This window comes from Ursus maritimus, unplaced genomic scaffold (assembly GCF_017311325.1).
Source record: "Ursus maritimus isolate PB19 unplaced genomic scaffold, ASM1731132v1 scaffold_7, whole genome shotgun sequence".
Lineage (NCBI taxonomy): Eukaryota > Metazoa > Chordata > Mammalia > Carnivora > Ursidae > Ursus > Ursus maritimus.
The window spans coordinates 6,549,566-6,574,092 of NW_024426885.1; the positions used below are offsets into that span (position 1 = coordinate 6,549,566).

At 48.9% G+C, this 24,527-nt stretch overlaps 1 protein-coding gene and 1 non-coding gene across 9 annotated transcripts in view; both read left to right on the forward strand.

Annotated features, from left to right (window-relative positions):
• The window catches only part of UROS (uroporphyrinogen III synthase), a 33,673-nt gene that overhangs the window by 2,439 nt on the left and 6,707 nt on the right, over positions 1 to 24,527 (forward strand). For 4 of the 8 annotated variants that reach the window (XM_040623976.1, XM_040623977.1, XM_040623978.1 and 1 more), the window contains exons 2-7: positions 4,361 to 4,456; positions 9,056 to 9,144; positions 9,332 to 9,415; positions 11,244 to 11,340; positions 13,045 to 13,119; positions 20,389 to 20,463. In XM_040623976.1, coding sequence (XP_040479910.1) covers positions 9,082 to 9,144; positions 9,332 to 9,415; positions 11,244 to 11,340; positions 13,045 to 13,119; positions 20,389 to 20,463 — 394 coding nt within the window. In that variant the 5' untranslated portion in view covers positions 4,361 to 4,456; positions 9,056 to 9,081. Of the gene's footprint in view, positions 1 to 2,554; positions 2,747 to 4,360; positions 4,457 to 4,919; positions 5,073 to 9,055; positions 9,145 to 9,331; positions 9,416 to 11,243; positions 11,341 to 13,044; positions 13,120 to 20,388; positions 20,464 to 22,452; positions 22,725 to 24,527 lie in introns of those variants that run through there. The other 4 variants (XM_040623975.1, XM_040623979.1, XM_040623973.1 and 1 more) reach the window with 4 other exon arrangements.
• TRNAK-UUU lies at positions 2,325 to 2,397 on the forward strand. The gene has a single exon. It is a non-coding gene; the product is annotated as a tRNA-Lys (tRNA).

The window sequence follows — 24,527 nt, forward strand, 5'->3', positions numbered from 1 at the left end:
GAGTGCTTAGGGCATGGGCACGGGCTTCAGACCGGGATTAAATCCCACCCCTGCCACTCACTGTGCTGTGTGACCTTGGGCACGTTGTTCAACCCTTCGGAGTTTTGGTTTCCACTTCTGTGAAATAAGAATAATAATACCTACCCTTGCTGGTTTAAATGAGGATTGAGATCCTGCCATGTAAAATGCTTAGCCCCGTAAATAACACAGAGTAAGCGCTCCCTAAAAGGGCAGCTGTTGTTACTGCTGGGAGAGCAACAGGACATAGCTGGCAAGTGTGAGTTTGAGGCCTGGCTCTAACTTCCCAGTGAAGTGGGCTTCAAGTCATTTCCCCTGTTCCAGAGGTGCTGGGTACATCTAAAGTGGTGTTTTCCCTCAGCGTAAGCAGATATTTACTGAGGATCTACTATGCAGAAGAAAGTCCCTCAAAACAGCCAGGAGTGCAGAGGACCAGCCTATTTCACAATTGCAGGGACTGAGACAAGAGAAGAGCAGTCTAGACCAGAACACAGGTCTCTGCCCTGTCGTGCCGGCTTCTTCCCCTCCACCACACCTCTTCCCGGAGTCCAAAGTGGCCCATGTACAATCTTCCGTACCCCTGCCTGTCTCCTGTTCCTGGTTTCCTCCCATTCTTGCTGCGAGGCAGGTAACAGGAGTTTCTTCAGGCAGGGATCTTTCAACGTGGTCCCGGAGAAATGCAGGGTTAGATCTGTTTACACCATGCTTGGGGGGTTCTGCTGGAATGAGGCTGTATTAGTTCCCCAGGCCGCCAGATCCAAGTGCCGCAAACTGGGTGCTGTTCACAGCAGAAATCGATTGTCTCGCGGGCTAGAATTCCAGGATCAAGATGTCAGTAAGGTGGTTCCTTCTGAGGGCTGTGAGGGGAAATCCGTTCCGTGCCTCTCCCCCAGCTTCTGGTGGTTCGCTGGCCATCTGTGCTGTCCCTTGGCTTGTTAACACATCGCCCGGATCTCTGCCTCCATCTTCACATGTTTTCCCTGAGTGTGTGTGTGTGTGTGTGTGTGTGTCCACATTTCCCCTTTTTATAAGGACGCCAGTCATACTGATTAGGGCCCACCGTAGTGACCTCATTTTAACTTGACTACATCTGCAAAGACCCTGTTTCCAAATAAGGTCACATTCTGAGGGACTGCGGCTTAGGACTTCAACACATACATTTAGGATTCAGTCCATAACAGGCCAAGTGCAGGAGTCTGCCATTTCACTGCTTGCTCTTCATAGCAAGTGGTGGGATGATTGTATTTGAACTTCTTGTTGGGAACAACTAAAGGAGTTGTGGGTGGAGGTGAACATTGGACAAAGCCACATTGCTGAGAAGGGGGTTGTTCACTTTTTGAGAACCCTCTTGCCTGCCCCAATCCCTAGAATACTCTGGGTTCTAGTCAACAAAAACATCTCAGCTGCATTCCTCATCTTCAACCAATCTGTCATAAATCAGCTGCTGAACTCATTTATTAATCTTGCCAGACCTTGTCTCCATAGCAGCTGGGATGTGCACATGTCACCCTGAATCATGTCCCATAGCAGAATATGCATTCTGAATCAGAAGAGCCCCAGGCCCAGATGCAGACTTTTACAGCCTTTCTTCTGAATCGTGGCAGTTTGCACTCTGTCTCAACGCTTAGCTCACAGCTCCGTGGTTGTCAGTCTCCCCCCAGCCAGTCTTGGAGCATCTTGAGAGTGGGTGCTGAATGCTATTTGTCCATTGCCCAGCACCCAGTACCCAGCATCACAAGGAAGACTGTGTTTCTAGGGTCAATGAAAGGATTGTGGAAACCCTTACTGCCTAATTGAGAGCTAACTTTCTGGCCTAGAAGGCCAGCTGGTGCTTTCTTAGTTCTCCTTGTTGCTAAAATTCAGGAGCTCCTGCAAGGTGGGCAAGGCAGAGCAAGGTACACCTGGAGCTTCAAGAGTAAGTCATGCCAAAGGACCTTGCTCAGTTGCTCCCCAAGTGCACTGCATGGCATTCTTTGACTTGCTGATCATCCAGAACTCACCTCTCAGTGCCTGCCTTGGCTCTGGTATCTCCCGTATGTGTGTACTGGGGAGTGGGGAGGTACTTCTGGAACCTCTCTTGACTCCACTACCTTCCTTGCCAGTTATGGCCTCATTTCTCCTCTTCATAGCAAAACGGAGTTATTTTCACATCTTGTACCTACATCTTTACCCCCACTTCATTCTGTAACTTACCCTGTTATGGGCTGAATTGTGCCCCCCCCCCACAAATTCATATGCTGAAGCCCTAATCCCCGATGTGAACTTTCTTTGGATATAGAGCCTTTGAAGAGGTAATGAAGAGTGGTGCCTCGCTGGCTCAGTTGGTAGAGCATGTGACTTTTAATCTCAGGGTCATGAGTTCAAGCCTCATGTTGGGTGTGGCGCCTACTCAAAAAAAAAAAAAAAGGTAAAAGGAGAAAAAAGAGGTCATAAAGATTAAATGAGGTCATTGCAAGGTCAAGCCCTACCAGTATACCCATTAGGTGGAGCCCTAGTCCTTTAGGTCTGGTGTCCTTAGAAGAAGAGGAAGACACGGGAGGTCTCTGCGCAAACACAGAGGAGAGGCCACGTGAGCACACAGCAAGAAGACAGTAGTCTGGAAGCCAGGAAGAGAGCTCTTAGCAGGAACCAACCATGATGGCGCCTTGATCTTGGACTTCAGCCCCCAGAACTGTGAGAAAATAAACGTCTACTGTGGGAGCCCCAGTCTGTGGACTTCTGTTATGGCGTGAGTAAGACTCACTCCAGTCTCTGTTCCTTCTCCTTCGCTAGGGTCTCCCGGCCCTCTGCCCAGACTTGCTCTGGCATTGCGTGGGTGCTGTAGGGCTCCGTCCTGGGCCTCCTCCTTTTCTCACTGTGGTCTCACCAGGTCCTCTGACTTCAAATACTTTCTATACACTGACAGCTCCCAAATCTTTGTCTTCTGACCTGACTCCCTGCTGAGCCCAAATTGCCTACCCAGTTTCTTCATTTGGACATCAAATGCCAGTACTCTTCAACTTTTTTAACATTATAGCATACCAAGTAAATGCTAATATTCATACAGCACATTATGGTAAATAGATGAGGTGTGCAGTTTACAGGTGAAGACAGCGAGCCTTGGCCAGCGTGGGTGTGGGAGGAGTGGCCCAGTGGTTCTGGGGGACCTGGACCCTACCAGCTGCCCCAGGGGCTGAGAGGATCAAGCCTGCAGGCATGCCTGTAAGCCATTCACAGTGCACAAATGCGCTGGGGCACCTTGGTGGGGAATAGGCGTCTTCAAACATCATATGTCCCAAGTGAATCTTTGTCCCCATCCATTCCCCATCTCCTGACAGTGCTCCCACTCGCCCCGTTGTTCAGGTTCTAAACCTGACTCCCCTTTCCTCTACCCTGTGTCCAGCCCAAGCAAATGCTATCGGCTCCACCTTCAGAACACATCCAAGTACGCTCCTCCCCACTTTGCCAGCCTAGTCCAAACCTGTACCAGCTTTCACCAAGACTGTTCTTTTTAAAATTTTATTTATTTATTTTTAAAAGAGAGAGCACACAAGTGGGGGGGCGAGGTGTGCAGAGGGAGAGAGAGAATCTTAAGCAGGCTCCACACTCGGTGCAGAGCCCAACCCGGGACTTGATTTCACAACCCTGAGATCATGAGCTGAGCCAAAATCAAGAGTCAGATGCTTAACGGACTGAGCCACACAGGCGCCCCTCACCTAGTCTGTCCTAAGAGCCTCCCAGTTCTTCTCCTTTCTAGTTTGAGTCTTTTCTCCTCACACCTGCAGGTGACCTTACTGGACTGTAAGGCAGAGCACATAACCCTGTGCTCATTCCCCAGTGGCGTCACCTGTCATTCAGGATAAACAGCGAAGTCCTTCTCATGGCCTGAACAGCCTGTGTGGTCTGGTGCCCAGCTCTGAGCTCCTCTCCTCCCTGGGGATGGTGGAAGAACAAGGCAGAAGGAGTACGTCCCCTTTGTGTGACAGGGCCACCAGTCAGCCAGGACTTTTCCATCAGAAGAAAAGTTCTATCCCGTTTCAACCATTGTTCCTTTGGATCTCTGAGCGCCGCCAAACCCACGTCCTAACTGTCCCTGAGGAAGTGATGTCTACACCAGCTCTGCGGGCTGAGTAGGAGTTCGCACTAGAAGCTCTGAGCGGGGCAAGCTTGAGGGATGCAGAGAAGTCTGGGGCGGCTGGAGTGGACCGGGGAGAGCGGAGACGTGGGGCTGGAACGTGCTGGGCTTTCGCAGCTTGTATCGGGGAGATTGAATCTGATCTTAACAGCAATGGAAAGCTTCTTGTTTATAGATTTATTTCTCCTGTTCTCATTTCTGCTTGCCCTTTTCTCTTTGGGGTAACAGGAGGGAAGTGTGGTGTCACGGAACCAGCACAGGACTGAAGGTCAAGGGATCTGTTACTGGCTTTATTGTGCACGGTGTCCTCTTCTTTTCTCCCTGGTAAGTGGGAATAACCTCTGCCCTAGCGAGTCATAGGGCCGCTGAGTGACTCAAAGGACACAATGACAGCTAGCACAGTTCCTGAGTGCTTACTATGCACCAGAGACTGATCTAATGCTTTACTTGCATTACTCTCCAAGGTTTGTCCTGTTTCAATAGGTGAGAAAACAGACCTAGAGGACAAAACTCCCCCAAAGTCCCAGGACCGGTCAGTGGCAGAGCTGGGTGGGGTCCCCACTCAGGCAGTGGGGCTCTGAAGAGTGTGCCCCTGACCCCCCACTGCGCTGCCTCTCGTACACTTCGCACAGCCCAGTGTTTGGGAAGACAGAGGCATGAAGATAAAAAGTACCACTCTGGTACGAAGGGCTTAGTTTAATAATGCAAATACTTGAAAGCAAAACCCATCTACCCACTGCAAATAGAGAAAATGTTTCCTCTGGGTTCTACTCTGTGGTTGTCTTAGGCAATAAAATTGATGGCTTCCGGATAATAACTGTAAAGAGATTCCATAAGATGTGCTGCTGGACTTGACAAATAAAAATCAGATATCTACCCTATTCCTTCTCTGCCATTGCTCAAAGCACCTCGGATGCAAAATTAAGAGGAACCATTGCTGGTGAGTCTTTGCCCTGCCAGAATCCCATGTCATCACGTTCAGGGAGAAAGAAATCACCTGATAAGTGCACAAAGATAGTCTTGCTCACACATTACTAATTTTCTTAGTAATTGAAGATTTAAAGTTGATAATGTTTTGAGAATTGATTCCCCCCAAGTGACAGGAACCATTCACCATACTAGTAGCACATTCAGCTCAGAGCAGAATCCAAGGGCTCAGAGAAGGGCCTGCGGGTGATGGGGGTGGGGGGGTGGGAGGGGAAGTCCCAACAGGTTCTGCAGAGCCAAAGGGTTTGCAGCAAAGGGCCAGGGACTAGGTGAGAGACACTGCCCTTAGCAGAGGAAATACTCCCAGGAGAGGACTGGCTCATGGCACAGCCAAGGGACATGTGTTTCTAAAGGCACAGATGTGGATGGCATCAGGCCGCTGCCCTCTGAGTGAGGAATGACTTCTGTGCCTGGAATCCCTGACTTCCGTCCAGATGGCTTTCTCCAATCACAGGGGTTTAGACAGTGGCATTACTGCAGCTTCTCACAGACCAAGGAAAGGTCCAGAATATTCCCATCCACATCCCAGCCAGCAGGAAGGCAGGGGGGAAAGAGTAGGGGCATGGCACTTCCCTCGCGGGGCGGGACCCACAAACCACTCCCGCTTCCATCCTGTAGGCCAGAAGCTAGTCCCCTGGCCACATCCAGGAGCACGCTTTTATTTTGGGCAAGAGTATGCCCTGTTACTAACGAGGGATTCCATTTCTGTGAGTGAGAAAGGAAGGGTGGGCATTTGGGGACACCTGGCAACCTCTGCCACACTCCCAGTCCAGGTAAGACTTGCCAGTTATGCTTCCAGAGCATCCTGACTTGTTTTAATAGCACTTATCACACCGACTCTGTCATCATTTTTACTTATTTGTAGAGTGTCTATTTTACCCTCCCGTAAATACGAGGCAGGAATCATATCATCCCCGGTGCCTAGGATGTAGTAACTGTCTAGAAATACTTGTTAACTCACTGACAGGATTACACTGAACAAACCCAAAATTTAGGTGGGATTCGAAGAAGAAAGACATTTGCACCTAGTCCCAACCGTCAGGCTGTGGACAGATGGTTTCACCCTAAATTACACCACTGTGTCCTGTTAACTCTGTCTTCAGTACGAATCCCCGATTCAGCACCTTCCTAATGGCTCCACTGCCCGCTCTACTGGGTGGCCATCCTCATCCATCGCTGCCAGTCCTGCTTACACCTGTCGTGGATTCCCATTTCTCATGGTGTCCAAGTCCACCTGTCCTTCCCAGTGGAACCATGGGTATCCTTCTCTCCTGGGAACGCACCCAGACCCTTCCTGACATTTGAACATTTCTCCTCGCTGCTGTTGTCATTCAGATCTCAACTAAGATGCCACCTTCTCAGAGAGGTGGCCCCGGACTGGCAACCAGCTATCAGCATCCACCAGTTATCTCTCCCACATCACCTCCTAGCACTTGGTAGGACTTGAACTTGTACCCCGCCCCCAACACAAAATGCAGACCTAATCTCTCTGAGGCAGATTCCAGGTGTCACTGCCTGAGAACAGTATAGAAACATTTGGGAGAGATTAGCTTCCGGGATTTGAAAGCACCACTAATGTATCCTTTGAAATCTTGGGGATACGCGTCCCAGAGCCTCAAGCCATGGCAGGGACGTGGTGGGGCTGAGGTCTGCAGCCCAGGACTGACTGCTTCCAACGGCATCATGCTTCCACCTGTTAATCTTCCCAATCGTTGCTTGTTTTGTGGGCCTGGAAACATGTATGTGTTAACAGAAAATGCTAAGTTTTACCTGCCACTCAGTGCCATACAGATTCCTGGAGCCCCAGAAGGGGCTGTCAGGATCAGCCAGGCTTCAATCAGAGAAACAGAGCCGATGGGGGGTATAGATTAGGACCTGCTGCAAGGCACTGCCTCGTGCCACTGCGGGGGCTGCCGGGCAAGTCTGAGACCCTGAGTGCAAGCTGAGTGCCCTCCGCCGAGAAGGGTAGGCTGGCCCGGGCAGCAAAGGAAGCTGTGTCCACAGCTGGAATTTCTTCCTCAGAACCTCGGCTCTACTCTGAAAGCCACCGACCAGAAGAGGCCCACCCAGATTATCTAGGATAATCTCCCTGCGAAAAGCCACCCGATTATAGACTTTATCCTCTCTCCAAAATACTTTCGCAGCATCACCTACGTTAGCATTTTTGAATAAATGGGGACTCGAGCCTCACCGGGTTGACACCTGCACGTGCCCATCTCAGAAAGGCTGGTTCCTAATTTCTGCATGAGACACATTCCAAGTAACTTCAGGAAATGATAGGAACAATACTGCGCATGTCCCCAAATCCCCTGTCTCTCTAGCTTACAGCTCGACAGCAGCAGTAATTAGAACTTGATTTCATGATGATTATTTGTTTACCCAGGCTTGGTTGCTTAGATACAAAGCAATTCATTTTGAGCCAAATTTTCCTAAGACGTCCCATAGATATTATAATGTTCCAGAAACCTATTCAGTAATAACTCACAAGTAATGGCTCCCAGAGTTAACACATTTCTGCTCCAAACAATACACGCCTTTTGACTATTATTACCCACTGTATAATATTTAGTAAGTAACTAGCTGGTGGGCCTAATGCTACTTACAGGATAGTAATCCATGTTTCAGGCAGAGTTTATCCTACAGGTCTCTAGCAACATTTATTTTGAAGCTTTTGGGGTGGTAATATTAAATTCCTCCCCCCTTGATACAAAAGAATTTATTATAAAAAAAAAGAAATGTGGATAATACAGAAGGAGGTAAAGAAGAAAATAATCACCCTAACCTGCCACCCAGAAATAATTATTAGTGGTATTCTGATGCATATTCTTTCATATATATGCATTTATTATATTTACAAAATCATACTATTCGTGCATCCTACTTTTTTGACTTCACATTTTGTGATTAAATCCATGTAATTAAGTTATTAATATTTTAATGATTTCGTATAACTACTGTTCTCTCACTGTTGGACATTTACTTTGTTTCCCACTATAAATACCAGGATACAATCTTGCAATTAGAAGAGGAGTAAGTCTTGGAGACCTAACACACAACATAGTGAATACAGTCAACAGTACTCTAGTACAAACTTCCAAGTTCCTAGGAGAGTTGATCTTAATTGTTCTCACCACAAAAAAGAAATAATTGTGAGGAGGCATGGTCGAGGTTAGCTAAGCCACTACTGTAGTAGTCATACTGCAGTACAGAAATATCAGCTGAACAGCTGAAACTTACACAGTGCTGTATGTCAAATACACCTCGATTAAAAAAAAAAAAAGAATACCAAGATCCAGGATGAACATTTTTATGTTAGTCTTTGCATACATTTATGAGTATTCCCTCAGGAGTATTAGTATTTATTCTTAGAAGTGAAATTATAGGAAGAAAAAGCATGAAGTATACGAGGCTTTTGAAACATACCAACAAATTCTTTTCCAGGTCGTTAGAAAACTTTTGAGAGATCTCATGTTTGACACCATTTATAAAACATCATTTGAGAAGTAGAAGGGTCAATGTAATTATTTCCTAAAGAGCTTATGAGCTACTTAGTACATATATCTTGAGATGGAAGGAGTTCTTTATTTCCTTAAAATAATTTGTCTACTTGTTAATGATACAACCCCAAATTTGTATCACTCCTCTTTAGAAGCCTTAAATGTGTGGCCAGGAGACTGGCTTTCCCTAATGGCTTTCATCTGCCTTTCCAAGTGATATCAGGTGCCACCATGCTGTCCCTTGGCCTTATCAGTGACAGGGTCTTCAGAAGGAACAAGCCCATTAATGCTAAGTCATTGTGGGCGAGGGATAGGTTGGTCACCGCAGCGAGCAGTTGATTACCTTCTTCCCATGCTCCTGTCCCATCCGACATTGCTTAGGAAGAGTCCTTGAGATCTAATTAAGATCCATCCATTTCGTTTCCCTGCTCTGTCACAGGGCCCTGTAAGGACTGCCAGGAGATAATGAAGGTTCTTTTACTGAAAGACGCTAAGGAGGACGACTGTGGCCAAGATCCATACATCAGGGTAAGTGCCTGAGGCTCCTGGTCCCACCCAGCATAACACTGTCTTACTACGGAACCTAAGGGGGTAGGGGGTGGGGGGTCCGCGAACCCTCTGAGGCGTTGACACAGAGTAAAAGTTGTCACTGTGACCCTTTCCTTATTTTCCAAACAACCCTGGCCAATCCAGAACTATATTCTTGTATTTGCAGGAATTAGGATTATACGGACTTGAAGCCACTCTGATCCCTGTTTTATCATTTGAGTTTTTGTCTCTTCCCAGTTTTTCTGAGAAGGTAAGGTCAGTGTCTGAGTACCGTTATTTCTGAGTCTTTGTAGAATCCTTGCCAACCCAAGCTAGAAGGATTTCTTCACTGCCCCCTCATTTTACTACCAAACTTGAAGACAAGGGCAGCTCAGCCTCACCTGGCTCCAGTGGACGCGGCGATGAGACTGTCCCTGGGCTTCCACCAGCTTCTCCAGAAAGCCCCCCTGACCTGGAGGTGGGGTCTGAGGGCCCCCCTCCCCGGAAGAGCGGATTGCAGAGAGGGCTCTCAGCCATGCGGGCCCTTTCTGTTCGTCCTCCCGTTTACCCGGCCGCCCTGACCACACACTGCACAGGTGTTACTTTGGCGATAGGCCCCAGGTTGGGCCACGGAGCCGAGATCTCCAGCAAGTAGGAGCGTTGCTCCCCCACAGCGTCAGGTCTGCTGCCAGGTGTAACCGGGATTGATCTCGCCGGACACAATCTCAGTAAAGTCTTCCAGATGATTCAGATCAAAGCTTCAGTGCTCAGGCAGCCCTCACCAGTGTGCACCCAGTCCCAGGAGGGGAGCGCCATCGGGGTGTCTCCCCTGGAGCTCCTTTATAGACATGGGGGGAAGAGCCAGGCTGGTTTCATGGACTAGGGTGCCCAGCTCTGCTCCCGGTCCCCACGCCTCAGTGCCAGGTACCCCTCCTGCTCTTCATGGAAAGCCTGTGTTTTCCTTCGATTTGGGCCCAATATTGCATGATTCATTCAGTAATGTACCCGACGGACACTGATCCGGCATCTGTCACGCCCCTGTGCGCTGGGCTGTGTGCCGGGAAATGAGGTAAGAAGGACCCAGACCAGCATGCCCTTCCAGAAGCAGCCTTGAAAGGCACCGGGGTCTCATCACTCGAGATCACTTCTTGGACCTCGTGGCCACACAGGTAGTAGAGTCTCCACAGAAGCCTGTCCTGTCACTGCCAGACAGCGTGCCCCCTGAGGGCTCTTCTGGACCCTTCGTCTAGCTCCCTATGCTGCAGGGAGTTGGGGCACAAGGTGCATGCTCGAGTCCTGGCCCTGCCATTCATCGTGGGCCAGTTCTTCTGCCTCTCCAAGCCCGAGTCTTCCATCTGAGATGACAAGAACCCCACCCACTTCCCAGGGAACTTTCACAGAGAGAGGGACACAATATATAAAAACAGCAATGTTCGGTAGATTTTATCACTATTACTAGCTTTGAAAATCAAGGTTTCTACATGGATATCGCCCCTGGAAGATTCCAGTGTTCTTTGAAAAGATGTATTTATTTACCCTAGAGAGAGAAAACACGAAGGCGGGGGGCGGGCAGAGGGACAGAGAGAACCTCCAAGCAGACTCCCTTCTGAGCGCAGAGCCCGACTTCAGGCTCGATCCCAGGACCCTGGGATCATGACCTAAGCCAAAATCAAGAGCTGGCCGCTTAACCCGACTGAACCACCCAGGCACCCCTTGAAGATGCCAGTTTTATTACAGGTGCAGGTCTAGTCTGCCCTCCTACCTGTGCCCCACCCAAGCCCAGACTGGGTCGGGTGGCCCGTTCTGCTCCTGCTACAACTCCCACCCTACAGTGCTCTTTCCTGGCTCTCCCCTTGACTGGGAGCTGCTTGAGGGAAATGCCACGAATAGTGAATTCACCTGCATATCCCAAAAGGCCTAGAATAGTTCCAGGCATACAGTAAACTCCCAGTAGGTGTTGAGTGGAAGAGTGGATGGACAGATGGATGGATAAATGGACGGATGGATGGAAGGAATTAGTTTTGTGAAGCATTTGGAAATCGGGGAAATGTTGAACTTGGCCATCATGTAAAATGTCTTTGTTGCTGTTTGGTGCACAGCTGTCTCATCCTGAAGGCTATGGGGGACTCATTTTTACCAGCCCCAGAGCAGTGGAAGCCGTGGAGCTGTGTTTGGAGAAAGACAGTAAAACGGAAGGTGAGGGGCCTCTGTTGTGACTTCCACTGGACTTTCTTTACTCTGATTCTTCCCACTGGGGATACCAGATTCCAGAAGTAGATTTTTCAGGTTTGAAACATCTCAATGACTTTTAGCTCAAAAAACTGTTTATGTACCAAGTTACTTTAGTTTGTGTAACCTTTGGAGGAAGCAGAAAATGACCCTTCTCCTTATAAGCTGACTCTTAATGTCCCACAGAATGACAGGTGCTCTCTGACGGGAGTGGGCACCTGGTGGTGTCATGTCACAGGTACTGCCTTGGGAAACAGGAGACAGGGTGGCCCCCCAAACCCCCAGACCCCGTGGGGTTCACCTGCCGGGTGGTCATCTCTCTCCTCAGAATATATTGGTGTCAGTCTCTTTCCTCAAAGGGATGATGAGAAAATCCAACCACGTGGGAAAAAGTGGCCAGTGCCGTGCCAGGCACTTAATGACATGACCATCTCTCAGCCCCTTCTTCCTACCTGCTTCGCTCGCCATCAACACACAGGGACAGAGCCCAGGCTTCAGACTGAACAACCACCTTAGTGTTTCAATCAGATAGCTTCGTAGCTAACATTTATGGGGTGCCTAATGTACACCAGAATCTGTTAAATACTTTACATTCGTTATCTCATTTATTCCTGGACTGCTGCCCAGAGGCACTCGTGCTGTGGTCCTCATTACGTTGGGTGTAGAGATTACTTAAAAAAATAAAAATCTTTAAAAACAAGTAAATAAATAAATAAATAAAAGGGAATGTCCCACGGGAGTGTAAAGGGTAGCGTAACACTTAAATGTAAGGGAGAGTTATGCTCCAAATCGGATTTTAGGAAGGAAGAATTCATGTTTCCTTATCTTCTCAAAAAGTATTGAGCACCCGGTGGCCCTATTATATTTTTATGCACCCTGTTTTCTCTTTGTATTTCTTTCATCCACATTTAAAGGTGTTTGTTTTTGTCCTAAGATGGTAATGTTCTCTATTAAATAAATTGTGTTTCCTCATGAACCTGAAAGTTATGATCTTTACTTTGATTTAATGGATACATCTGCGATTATAGTTTCTTGACTGCTTTCAGATTTAGGTCCCAAATAAAACCAGTTGTATTGCTTTATTAGACACTAAGGGGCAGAGGGAGAGGGAGACAGAAAATCGCAAGCAGACTGCCCATGGAGGCCCATGCGGGGCTCGACCCCACGACCCCGAGATCATGACCCGAGCCAAAACCAAGAGTCGGACACTTAACCGACCGAGCCACCCAGGTGCCCTGAGCGTGCAACTCCTAATCTTGGGGTCATGAGTTTGAGCCCCATGCTGGGTATAGAGATTACTAAAAAAAAAAATAAAATTTTTAATAAATTAAAGTCTGGATTTTTAAACGCTAATGTCACCCTGCAAATTCATTCTTCAAGTTATGTTTGTTTTCTGATACACACTAAAAATGCTTCTAGTACCAACTGTGGAAAAGAGTTAATATTCTAAGCAAGGCATGTTGAAACATTTATGAAGTGACTTTTAAAAATTTGCCTGCCGAATATGAACAGAATAAAAACGGAATTTTAGTTTGAGATGCTGTTCTTTATACGTGGTTATTAATAGTCTGCCTTGTTCACAAGTGTCGTAGGATGAACAAGGAGCTTTGGACAACAGTCCAGATGGCCACTGTGGTGTCCGCAGCTCACGTGTAATTTCATGTTTTACAGCCTGGAAACATTCTCTGAGAGAAAAATGGAATGCCAAGTCAGTGTACGTGGTCGGCAAGGCTACTGCTTCTCTAGGTAAGCAATCGAGGTAAAGATAAGACGCCAAAACATGACTGTGATGTTATGATTTATCATAAGAAATACGTGTTTGTCTTCGTCCCTGTTCCTGGGACAGAGCTCCTAAAACCTTTGGTATTTGCTAAGTGATAAGAAAGGTAAAGTTGCCTTTTTTTTAAAGATTTATTTATTTATTTGAGAGCGAGAGAGACAGCTTTCACTGTACCCTTAGCAACAGCATTATATGCTTAACTAATTATTTGTAAATTTAATAAGCAAAAAAATATTTTAAACTACAGTGTTCTTTAAAAAAAAAAAGGTTAAGTCACTGGGGAATGAAAAACTGGTTTCTTCTCTCCTGTAGTCTCTACTATGACCTAGTATATATGCAAAAGTTCTATCGCATTGGTGCCTGGCTGGCTCCGGTCAGTAGAGCATGCAACTCTGATCTCAGGGTTGTGAGTTCAAGCCCTACGTTCGGCAAAGAGATTACTTAAAATAAATAAATAAATAAAATCTTTAAAAAATAGAAAAATAAAAAATAAAGCTCTATTACAAGCTTTGTACCCTTTGGCCCACTAATCCCTTTCCTGATAATCTAGCCAAAGGTAATAATCCAAAATAGGAGAAAAGAAGTAGTTTTTATATGAGAATGTATATCATAGCATTATTTATAATCATGGAAAAAGGAAAGCCCCCAATAGGGGAATAGTGAAATAAATTATGGTACATCTATATGACGATTATATAGTTGCTTCTTTTACATACTTCTTATCGTGAAGGAAATTTGCAGAAAACTTAGAGTTATAATACAAAGAACTCAATCTTTCCTGGACCCCTGGAGAGTAAGTTGCCAACGTGATGTCCCATCACCCCTAAATAGTTGAATGTAGGTTCCCTACGAACAAGCACATTTTTCTGTACAGCCGCAACTATCAAATTCAAGAAATTAACATGCATATTAGTAGCTCTTAATTCTCAATAATGTCTACTGTAGCAAAAGGATTGAGTTCAGAATCCCGCCTTGAATCTAGTTGTCCTGTCTCGTTTCCTGAAGGCTGGAAAGGGGCCTGCGTCTGTCTTTGGCTTTGTGACCTCGACACTTTCAGAGTACAGGCCAGTTGTTTTGTAGATGGTCCCCCAATTTAGGTGTGTCTGATTTTTTCCCTGATTACACTGCTTCATGTTATATACGCCTGGCAGGAATATCACAAGCGATGCTGCTTTTCCCCTTGCCTCTTACCCAGCAGGGCATCATTCTGATTTGCCCTATTATTGATAATGTTCCTTATAATCCCTTGATTTAGGTGATATGAGGCTTCACAGTGAAGCGATTGTTTTTCCTCCTTGAAATTAATAAGTACTTTATGGGGAGGTACTTTAAGACTATATGATAACAGATCTTTTTTTATTTTTTTTTAGATTTTATTTTTTTAAGTAATCTCTACACCCAGTGTGGGGCTTGAATTTATAATCCCCCAGATCAAGAGTCATGTGCTCTACCTACTGAGCCAGTCAGGTGCCCCTGATAATGTGTTCATCACACTTTCAATTTATTCAATTATTTATTTACATCAGTATGGATTCATAGTTTCCTCTTTTACTTAATAGGGTACAATCCATTACCAAGTCTATTTATTTTATTGCCCAAATTATCCCTGCTGTGGCCAGTGGTAACCCCTCTAAGGTGACTTCTGTGTCCTTTGACGTGGCTCCATCATTCTTTGAGTACGTCCTTCTTTTCTGGTACAAAAAGATGTTGTAGGTTTGTCCTGTCCTTTCCCTATCCCAGCCCTGAAATCAGTCATTTGCCTTAAGAAGGCCTGGTTCCTTTTAGTGGAGAGGGGTATTGAGGAGCCATGATGTGCGTGCTCAGCGTGTTCATTGCCCTTGGACTTCACTGCTCATGGCCCTTTTCAGTACACAGACACAGGGAATACACACACACACACTCACACACACACGCACACACGCACATCTCTATTTGTATCTACGTGTTTGAAAACCATGGGTTCATTCCACCACCTCTAGTTAGAGTTCAACACAACAGAGTTTCTCTAGAGCTTTCATTTCTGTATTTGTGACTCCCATCTCCGGTGGGGAGAAACCTGGCTCCCAGGTAATACATTTACTTATTTGGTCAATGCCCCTATAAGGAGCCAGTCTCCCCTGGCTCTGCCCCCACAGAGATGCCCTCTTCAGTCCATGTGGTTTCTGACACCCAACACTGGCCACTCCCCCATAAAGACGTTCATGTTACTCTGCCCCACCTAAGGGCCTTTGGTCTGAAATGTTCAAAAGGAAAAGGGGGACGGGAGAGGCTAGGTGGTCTGTTTAAATGATTTTGAAGATTCTATAATTTATAGCATCAGAAAGATACAACGTAACATTAAGAAAAAAAAGCAGGATGGGGGCGCCTGTGTTGCTCAGTCGGTTGGGCGTCTGACTCTTGATTTCGGCTTGGGTTGTGGTCTCAGGGTTGTGGTATCAAGCCCCTCGTAGGACTCCGTGATCAGTGGGGAGTCAGCTTCTCTCCTTCTCCCCCTCCCCCTGCCACTGCTCCCATGTGTGCGTGCTCTCTCTCTCTCTCTCTCTCAAATCTTTTTTAAAAAAGGATGCAATATAGATATATGATACAATTTCAAATTAATTTAAAAATATAGGCACTGTACTAGATAGAGAGCCCTCCTTACCCCCAAAGGACCCTGAGAGGAGCAGGGGTCACAGAGATACTTGTTGGAGTATGTAGTGTTCATAACAGCATCAGTCACAATAGGCAAAAGGTGGAAACCACCTAAATACCCATGGACAGATAAATGGATCAGTAGAATGTATACACATGCAATACAGTATCATGCAACATAAGAGGCAGGGAAATTCTGACACAGGCTACAACATGGAAGAATCTTGAACACATTACACAAAGTGAAATGAGCCAGATGCAAAGAGATGAATACTGTGTAATTCCACTTACCCGAGGCTCCCAGAGCAGCCAGACTCAGAGACTGAGGTATGGGAGAGGTGTGCAGGGTCTATGGTTGGGGGCGATGGGAAGTTCTGATTTAATCTGGTGTAGAATTTTGGATGGGATGATGAAAAAGTTCTGGAAGTGGATACTGGTGATTGTACCGAATGCCACTGAGTTATACACTTAAAAATAGTTAAAAAGGTAAATTTTATGGTATGTGTTTTTACTGCAACAAGAACAAAACCTGAAAGGAAATAACCCTATGAAAGGTACTTATCTGCAGATGGTGGTATTATAGTTGTTTTTACAATTTTCTTAATATTTTCTACGTTTTCCAGTCTTGAATTTGTATGTTATTTTTAAAGCACAAAGGTAAACAGTGAATCATTAAAAATCAACCTTACAAATGAACATAAAAATTAAGCATGAAACAGTGCTTAGCAATTGTGAGTCAATCAATGTGCAGTTTTGTTTCAAAACAGTTGTTTGTCCAAATGAATTTTAAAATATCGGGGGAAGATGCAGTATGAGTGAAAGTAGGGTTTTTTTTTTTTTTTAAGATTGTACTTATTTATTTGAGAGAGCTCACAAGCAGGGGGAGAGGCAGAGGCAGAGGGAGAAGCAGGCTCCCTGCTGAGCGGAGAGCCTGACACAGGACTCCATCCCAGGACCGGGTTCATGACCTGAGCCGAAGGCAGACACTTCACCGACTGAGCCACCCAGGCGCCCCAGTGTGAGTGAAAGTAGTTTAAGTATGAAAAGCCCTCTTTCCAGGGAACAAAATGACGTCAAGGAGTTCACCAGCTACGAGTTGCCTGACTAAGAGCCGTGCATCGCTTTTCAACGCACCTTGGAGCTCTGCAGATCAGTGAAGAGGGAACCAGGCCTTTGTTGCCAAGGAAACCGCCCCCACTCTCCCATCCCCCCAAATCAGTTAAGAATTTGCTTGCACCTTCTTTCACTGTTTCTTTTTTTGTGAAGTAGAAGAGGAAAGAAAATTCTAGAGGCAACTTCCTCCTTACCCATCAACACTTCAGCTGTCAAATACCGTGTGTTTGTAAATTGTCCTGCTCTGATTCTCATGCTACCTGCAGTCTGCCCTCAGGGGCCCCGCTGCATGTTCGGCATCTCATTGTTCTGTCAAATGAGAGGAAAACCTGGGAACAAAAGTGGTGATGTGGGATGAGAAGCCTGAGACTGAGCCGACTCGCGTGGGCCAGCACCCCCTGTGCCACAGACAGCAGAGCCTGGTCCCATGGGACCTGCTGCCCCAGCCTGCTCCCTGTTTGTTCTGCTGTGAAGGAAAAGGACATGTTCTAAAGCCTGGAAGCACATGATCAAAGGAGAGATGAAATTAGGGATTTTGCAGCTTTAAAAAAATTTGGGAGAGGCGCACCTGGCTGGCTCCGCCGGCCCCCCCCCCCAAAGTAGAGATTACTTTAAAAAAAAAAAAAGAAAAAAATCTCTTAGGAGAAACCACATTCTATCTTAACATGAAAGTCAGTCACCCAACTTTGGAACCTTCTATCTTAGTTCCGCTTCCCAGACATGATGCCCCAGAGGAGCTCTCTGTCGTGGACTGCTGGACGCTTGCGTTCATCCGGGGTCTCAGCAAGAGCCTGGAGAGTTAGAGGAAGTTGAACACCAACAGCCGGAGGAGACCAGGCCCATGTGTTAGTCATCTTTCGCTGCGTAACAAATTGCGCCAAAACTTAGTGGCTAGAAACAATAAGCGTTTAATTTCTCACAGTTTCTGTGAGTCTGAAATGTGGGAATGGCTGAGTTGGGTCCGTCTGGCTCGGGGTCTCTTACCAGGCTGCAGATATGTCAAGGCTTGACGTGGGGGGGTTCTGCCTCTAGGATCACGCACGTGGCTCCACTTCCCAGCCCTCCCGCGGCCCTCTCTAAGGGCTACCTTATGACACGGCAGCAGGATTCACCTATTGCAAGACAATCCAAGAGCCAGCGAAAGAGAGCATCCAGGCCAGAAGCCAGTCTTTTCATAATGTAACCTTGGGAGTGACATCCCGTCACTCCTGCCATCTTCTTTTTGTTTGAATTGAGTCAGTCCAGGCTGCACTCAGGGGGAGGGGATGTCCCAGTGCTGTGAGCGCCACGATCACTGGGAGCCGGTTTACAGGAGCCCTCTGGGCAGCCTGAGCATGACAGCTCCTCTGGCTCCCCCGGAAGCTGCAGGTCCCAAGCAAGTGGTCTTGACGTCGAAGTCCATCAAGACTTAATTTATTTTAGAGAGCACGAGAGCGAGCGAGTGGAGGGAGGGGCGGAGGGAGAGAATCCTCAAGCAGGCTCCCCACTGAGAGTGCCCAGGGTTTGATCCCAGGACCCAGGAGCCAAAACCAAGAGCTGGATGCCCAACCAGCTGAGCCACTCAGGTGCCCCAAACCGTATCTATTTGTTTTAGTATTTTTCAGTGCTTTGTTTTCCCATTAATTCTGGGAGAATACTGAGAGCATTTCTATCTATAACCTTGTCAATATGTCTTCACATCCCATTTGTTGATTCTTACTGATTTGCTTTTGCACTAAGCATTTTTTTTAAAGATTTTATTTATTTGTCAGAAAGAGAGAGAGAGAGAGGGAGGGCACAAGCAGGGGAAACAGCAGGGAGACGGAGAAGCAGGCTCCCCGCTGAGCAGGGAGCCCGGTGCGGGACTTGATCCCAGGATCTTGGGATCATGACCTGAGCCAAAGGCAGAGGCTTCACCGACTGAGCCATCCAGGGACCTGCACTAAGAATTTTGTCTCACCTTCAGACAACGACACGGTGCCTTCAAGCATGGGCATCTGCCAGCAGGGGAGCTCACCCCAGGTTCACACGAGCCCCCCGACTGGATCCACCATGCCAGTCCTCGCCTTAACGTCTTAAATGTAAAGAACATGATGCAGGTTTGTCTGGGATCAGATTGGTTTGTTTCACGCAGCTGTGAGTCCCTTGACGTTCCCCTGTCACCATGGCCTGGGGAGGCCCCGAGGGCGGGCTCGCCTGGGCCCGAGGGCTGCCTGAAATGCTTGCACCCACTTAGAGCAGAGCCAGCCTCGCCGCCACAGGGGTCGAGACCTTCCAGCACACATCCATTCCCCTCATCTCTACTGAGAGCTCTGCGGGCCGCAGGCGGGCCACAGGGCCCAGTCCCTGCGCTCGCAGACAGAGCTGACAGGCGCTGGGCGGCTCCGGGCCTTGCTCGTCCCAGGGTCGTGCGAGGATGAAATAACGCGCCAGTGCTCGCTCGGAACACGAGGCCGTGAGAGTCTAGTTAACGCAGGAGCGATGCGGATGACCGCGACCTGAACTACCAGCATCACTGCAGTCCATACGTCCCAGCTCCGTTCCCGGGAAGTCTTCCCAGTTCAATCAGAGGAGGGGTGGCCTGGCCTGCGCTGGCCGCGCCGTGTAAGCAAGGGCTTTGTTCCAGAACAAAGTTCACAGCTGCATGTGACTTTTGTCTCTTGGGCTCAGGACACTTGACAGGACCTGCGAGGGAAAAGCTGATGGGGTTTCTGTGAAAGCTGCCGGTCTCCCGTGAACCCTAAATGGAATGCCCGCGGCTCCTCCTCCGTCAGGGAGGTGCCACACCCCGTGAACGGGTCGTGAGCGCAGACGGCGCGGGGCTTGTGGCCCTTCCTCCCCCAGGTCCTCTGCAGAGGGGCTGGTGTGTCCTGTGTGGAAGAGTGCAGTGGTCCTGGGGGGGCTGCTCCTGCCTCACTTCGTGATGGGAGTCTCTCCGAGCAGCTGCTCTGCCCCTCCCCCCAGGTGACCCGTGGTCCTGGTGCTGGGGTCTCTGTTGGCAGGTTCCCGTGGAGTGTCTCCTGTCCTCCCTTCCATTTCAGTCTGGCCACGTCTGTCCTCAACACCCTTCTGGATGCAGGCTAGCCCCGGACAGAACGAAGGCTCTCTTGTGCCTTGTGAGAAGTGGTCAATCCTGAATGCTCACCACCTCCGCTCTGGCTGTAGGAAAACCGTCTTTCGCCAGCTCCCCCGAGATGGCCAGCAGTTTGCTCTCATCATCTCCTGTAATCCTTAAAGCAGTCCCCTACGGTGGCGTCTTGCCCTCATGTAGATGAGCTCAGCGGGGCTCAGAGAAATCGGTGCGTGACCCAAAGCCACACGTCTAGGAAGGGTGGGCCCAGGGCCCAGCACCCTAACATCCAACGCAGTGCCTGCCGTCCTGTACCGGCCTTAAGGAGGAGACGTTCCTTGTGATTTGTAAAGCACGTGACTGTATTTGCACTTTAGCAAACAACCAGGAACACAGGTCTTAAATAGCCAAATGAAAGCACATTTCTTTTGTTGTTTTCCAGTGAATAAAATTGGCCTGGATACAGAAGGAGCGAACTGTGGAAATGCAGAAAAGCTCGCAGAATATATTTGTTCCCGTAAGTAGAAAAAGGTCACTCCAACTGAAGCCCATTTACTTTTTGTTTGTTGGCCTCACCCTTGCCTCCCGAGAGAGGAGCATTTCGTGGGTGTGTGCTCCGTGGTGACGCTGGTTGGCGCGCAGCGTGCAGGCCACTCGTGGGACCGCAGGCGCCTTGTACGTGTGTGTCTGTGCTTGTTTGAGATGGCCTGCCTCTCTCGCCCCCTCCACCAGAGGACTTGAGACAACTCGAACAGGACACAAAACGAACCGTCTGGAGACAAATCCAGGGAGACCGTCTGTGGTGATGCTAACGGGAGGGGAGGCGGGCTGCTGCAGCTGGCACCTTCCCTGAGTCTGTGTCTCCCCCTCCTCTCAGGGGGCCGCCTCCTTCTCCGAGCGCCCTCTCTCAGAGCTGGCCCACCCCCTGGGAGCGCTTCCCTGGGCAGCGTGTGGACCCAGACCTGAGATGACACTGGTTGTAGACGTGTTTGCCTTTCAGTGGGGGTTCAGCCTTGATGGAAGCAAAGATTTGGGGGAACTTTTGGAGTGAGAAGGGCAGGAGGGCCAGAGGGGTTCTGGCAGGGCAGTCCTCCTTGCTTGTGCCTCCCATCCTCTCCCCCCTCCCCCCGGCCACCCAGCTGCAGACACTCGCTCTTGTGTCACCCCCCGTCCATCGGTAAAAGTGAGTCGAATGATCCCCCTGATACGGACTCGGCACAACGAGGTATGAGATACTCAGAGACAACACGCGCAAGATGCCGGCGTCTGCTGGGCTCCAGATGGGCCCCCCGTCCCGGCAACACTCAACAGACGTGTCTTCCCACTGCTGCTTCTGCCCCCCGCAGAGTCTCCAGGGCCAGGGTGGAGGCTCCCGGCGGGCGGCGGAGCAGGGCAGCTGGAGGGAAGGCGCTCCCTGCCTCTCGGGTCATATCCGCCACTGCGTCCCAGCCCGGCTCTTTGCTTTAGTTTGCTGATGTCTCTAAGTTCTGAAAAATGCTCTTCTTACTAAGGGGGTGTGTTTTGGAGACCCTCCAAAAGCCCCAGGGACGAAGGAGGTGAGCCCTAATCCGGTGACTCTCTGGGTCCAGTCCTAGCTGAAGCAGGTGCCGGCCTGGGAGGAGCAGACACCCAACACTGTGTCCCTGTCCCAGGGCAACACCGCTGGGCCTCCTGCCCCGGCTCGTGTCCACCACTTTCCCCGAACTGCAGGGCTCAGGGGCTCTGCAACACGATAGTCGCCCGGCCCACGACTCTACTGGCCAGCTCCATGGCTCTCCGGCTGGCCACCCACTGCTCCTAGCACATCCTCACCTCCCGCCCCCCTGCACAACCGTCTCTGCTCATCCCTCCCATCACTGCCGCCTGTGGAGGCCCTGTCCTTCACGTAGGCTCCTCTGTGACAGGGACGCCACAGGCTGTGTTCCTTCCACGTCCACTGTCCTGGAGACCTTGGCCCTCCTCTGGCCACCCCACCACATACATGCTGTTTATGTCTCATCTGGTCGCTTAACCCACTCCTGCTTTGTGGCCCGGCACACCGTTGTTCCCACGTAGTGTTTGCTGAGCGTTGCTGAACTGGTCTGGCATGACAGGAGGGCCTATGGGGGGCGAGGCAAGAGAGGGAGGGGTCGGTCCATGCCAACAGGCCTGGCCAAGCTGAGAGGCCATTTTCTTGAGCATCAGCACGGGCATGCCAGTGCACGCTACTGTGCGGCCAAGTGTTGAAAGCTGCTGAGAAGCCAAGGGCAGTTATGCCCGTGGTCTGGGGTGAACACTGTCCTGGGTGCCTCAGGGTCCTCAGGCCCATGGGACTGTTTTGAGGATCATTGAGCCTCACCTCTTCCGTGGCGAGAGTAACGTCATGTGATTGGGTTTTTCCCCAGCGGTTCATGGCATGGGATGCATATGTTCCAGAATGATCCAACTCCAGGCTCTTTATTCCTAATGTTTTTAGGGGATAATGGTCACCATTAAACGGTAACAAAGCCCTTCTGTTTTAATGTAGAAATCAATGTAAATGGTAGAACTTGGCATTCGCCGTGGGATTAAGTGCCTTGGTTTACGAAGACGAATGACTGGTTCCTTGCTCTGCATACACAAGGCAGGAAGGATCCGTGTCACTTCTGAGATGTCACACTGGTGTTCAATTAACTGACTCAAGGTTTGGAGGGGAGATAGGAACATACTCTGCCTTATCTCCGCGGAGACTGGGCTGCATTCTTTGTAAAGGCTTTGTTACCAGCATGCCTGTGTGTCCTAATAAATCTTTAATTCATAATTAGAATACCCAAGTAAGAATCCTTCTTGACTGCTAATAAGGACTTTCACCTTGGTTTTACCAAGGCATTAATGATTTTCTGAAACTGGATTTTAAAAGCTGAGAATCTACTTCTAGTGTTTGGAATCAACAGGCCAATTTATAGTTACTGCTTATTTCTTTTACTTAACACTTTTTGCTACGTGACAGATACCATTGTGGGCACTTAAAACTATTCACTTATTTAACTGATAGCTCATTGTTCTGATAGAAAATTCTCCCCTTCCAGGACATCTGCTCTAATGGAAAAGAAAGCAGCAAATAAATGGCAAAAGGGGGCATTACATCATTCTGCAAGAGAGGGGGTCCACCTGAGTCAGACAGAGGGGAGTGCAGTTATTTGAAATGTCCCCTGGACTGGGGGCTGTCGACGGCCACTCCTGCAGCGTCGCAGACTTGCTCGACCCTTCCTTCCCTCGCCATGAGCCCCATTGTCTGGATTCTCCACCATGAGAATCTCTGTCCGCAGGGCCACTTCTCCCAGCCCGCCTGGGAGGCCAAAATCAGTGCAGAACCTGGCAGTTGTCGGAGCTTTCCAGCCATGCACGTGTCCTCCAGTGAAATGACACTTTTAAAAAAAAATCAGCCCTGTTGCCTTAATTATTACAGTGGCTACTTAAGGAGTCCCCAGCCCCTCAGCATAACCCTTCCCTGGGATTTTCAGTACCCTTGCTGGCCTCAGCTCCCACAGCCCAGCAGGCCAGCCTCCTTCCTGTTAAAGGTATGGGCAGCCTCTGAGCCCTGTGAGTCCCCATTCTGTGTCTTCTCTGTCGAGTGAGGCCCCCGCCAGGCCCCCATCTCTCCCGCTTGTCCCAGGAAACCTCTCGCACCTCTGCAGAATCAGCCAGCTTTAGCGCTGACCTATTTAGTGTTGGCCTGTTTGGGTTAAAAATCTGCAGGCAGTAAACTTATCCCAAAAAAAGGATGAGTTCTTTGCCTCTGGCTTCTTGAGGGGGGTTAGGCCCCAGGAAGGATAGCTGTGGTAGATCTCCACTCGGCAGAAGAGGATTCTACTGGGACATTTTCAGGTTTTCCTCCCTTTGCTGAGAGTGTCACGGGATTCCATGGGAGTCGGCTGGGCTGAGTGGGCCTGCATGCGTGACCTGGCTCTTCAGGCACTGGTGGTGCCGTGAGAAAAGACAGTCATCTGTCCTGTACCAGGACACACATACTAAGCTCTCATCTCCGGAGTTAGTAGCCAGCAGTCCGAGAATAAGCGTGAGCACTCACTCAGTACTGGGCTAGACCTTCTGAAAAGATGCTTTGAAGGGCAGATTCTGGAATCTTCCAAAGGCCCCGTGCACATCTCTAGGGCTGGGCTTGCTGGAAAGGCTGGCCCTTGGTTTTCCTGCTGGATTCTCCAAGCTGCCCCAGAGCAGGTGGCTGGGAGGGTCTGTGGGAGCAGCTTTGGTCCCCAGAATCCTGCACACCCAGCACCTAACACACACAGATGGAGGGACACCTGGGCTCTGGGCAAGAAAATTGCACCTGAACATGGCTTTGAAAATAGTCTCCAAGGACGGCATCTACTGCGCATGAAACATTTCCTCCCACTGGAAAAGAGAAATCGGTGGGCACCTATTGTCTACGTTTGAAGCTCCCCGATTCCTTGTGTTCTCTTATGTCGGTGCTGGTAGTTACAGAGCAGCGTAAATAAAGAACACCAGTACGTAGTTCTCGAATTACGTGGAAAAAGGAAGTTACTCCTGTGGTCAGGTTGGGCCTTTGGGGAGATGGTGCTGGACGGGAAGAGCTTGCTTTGT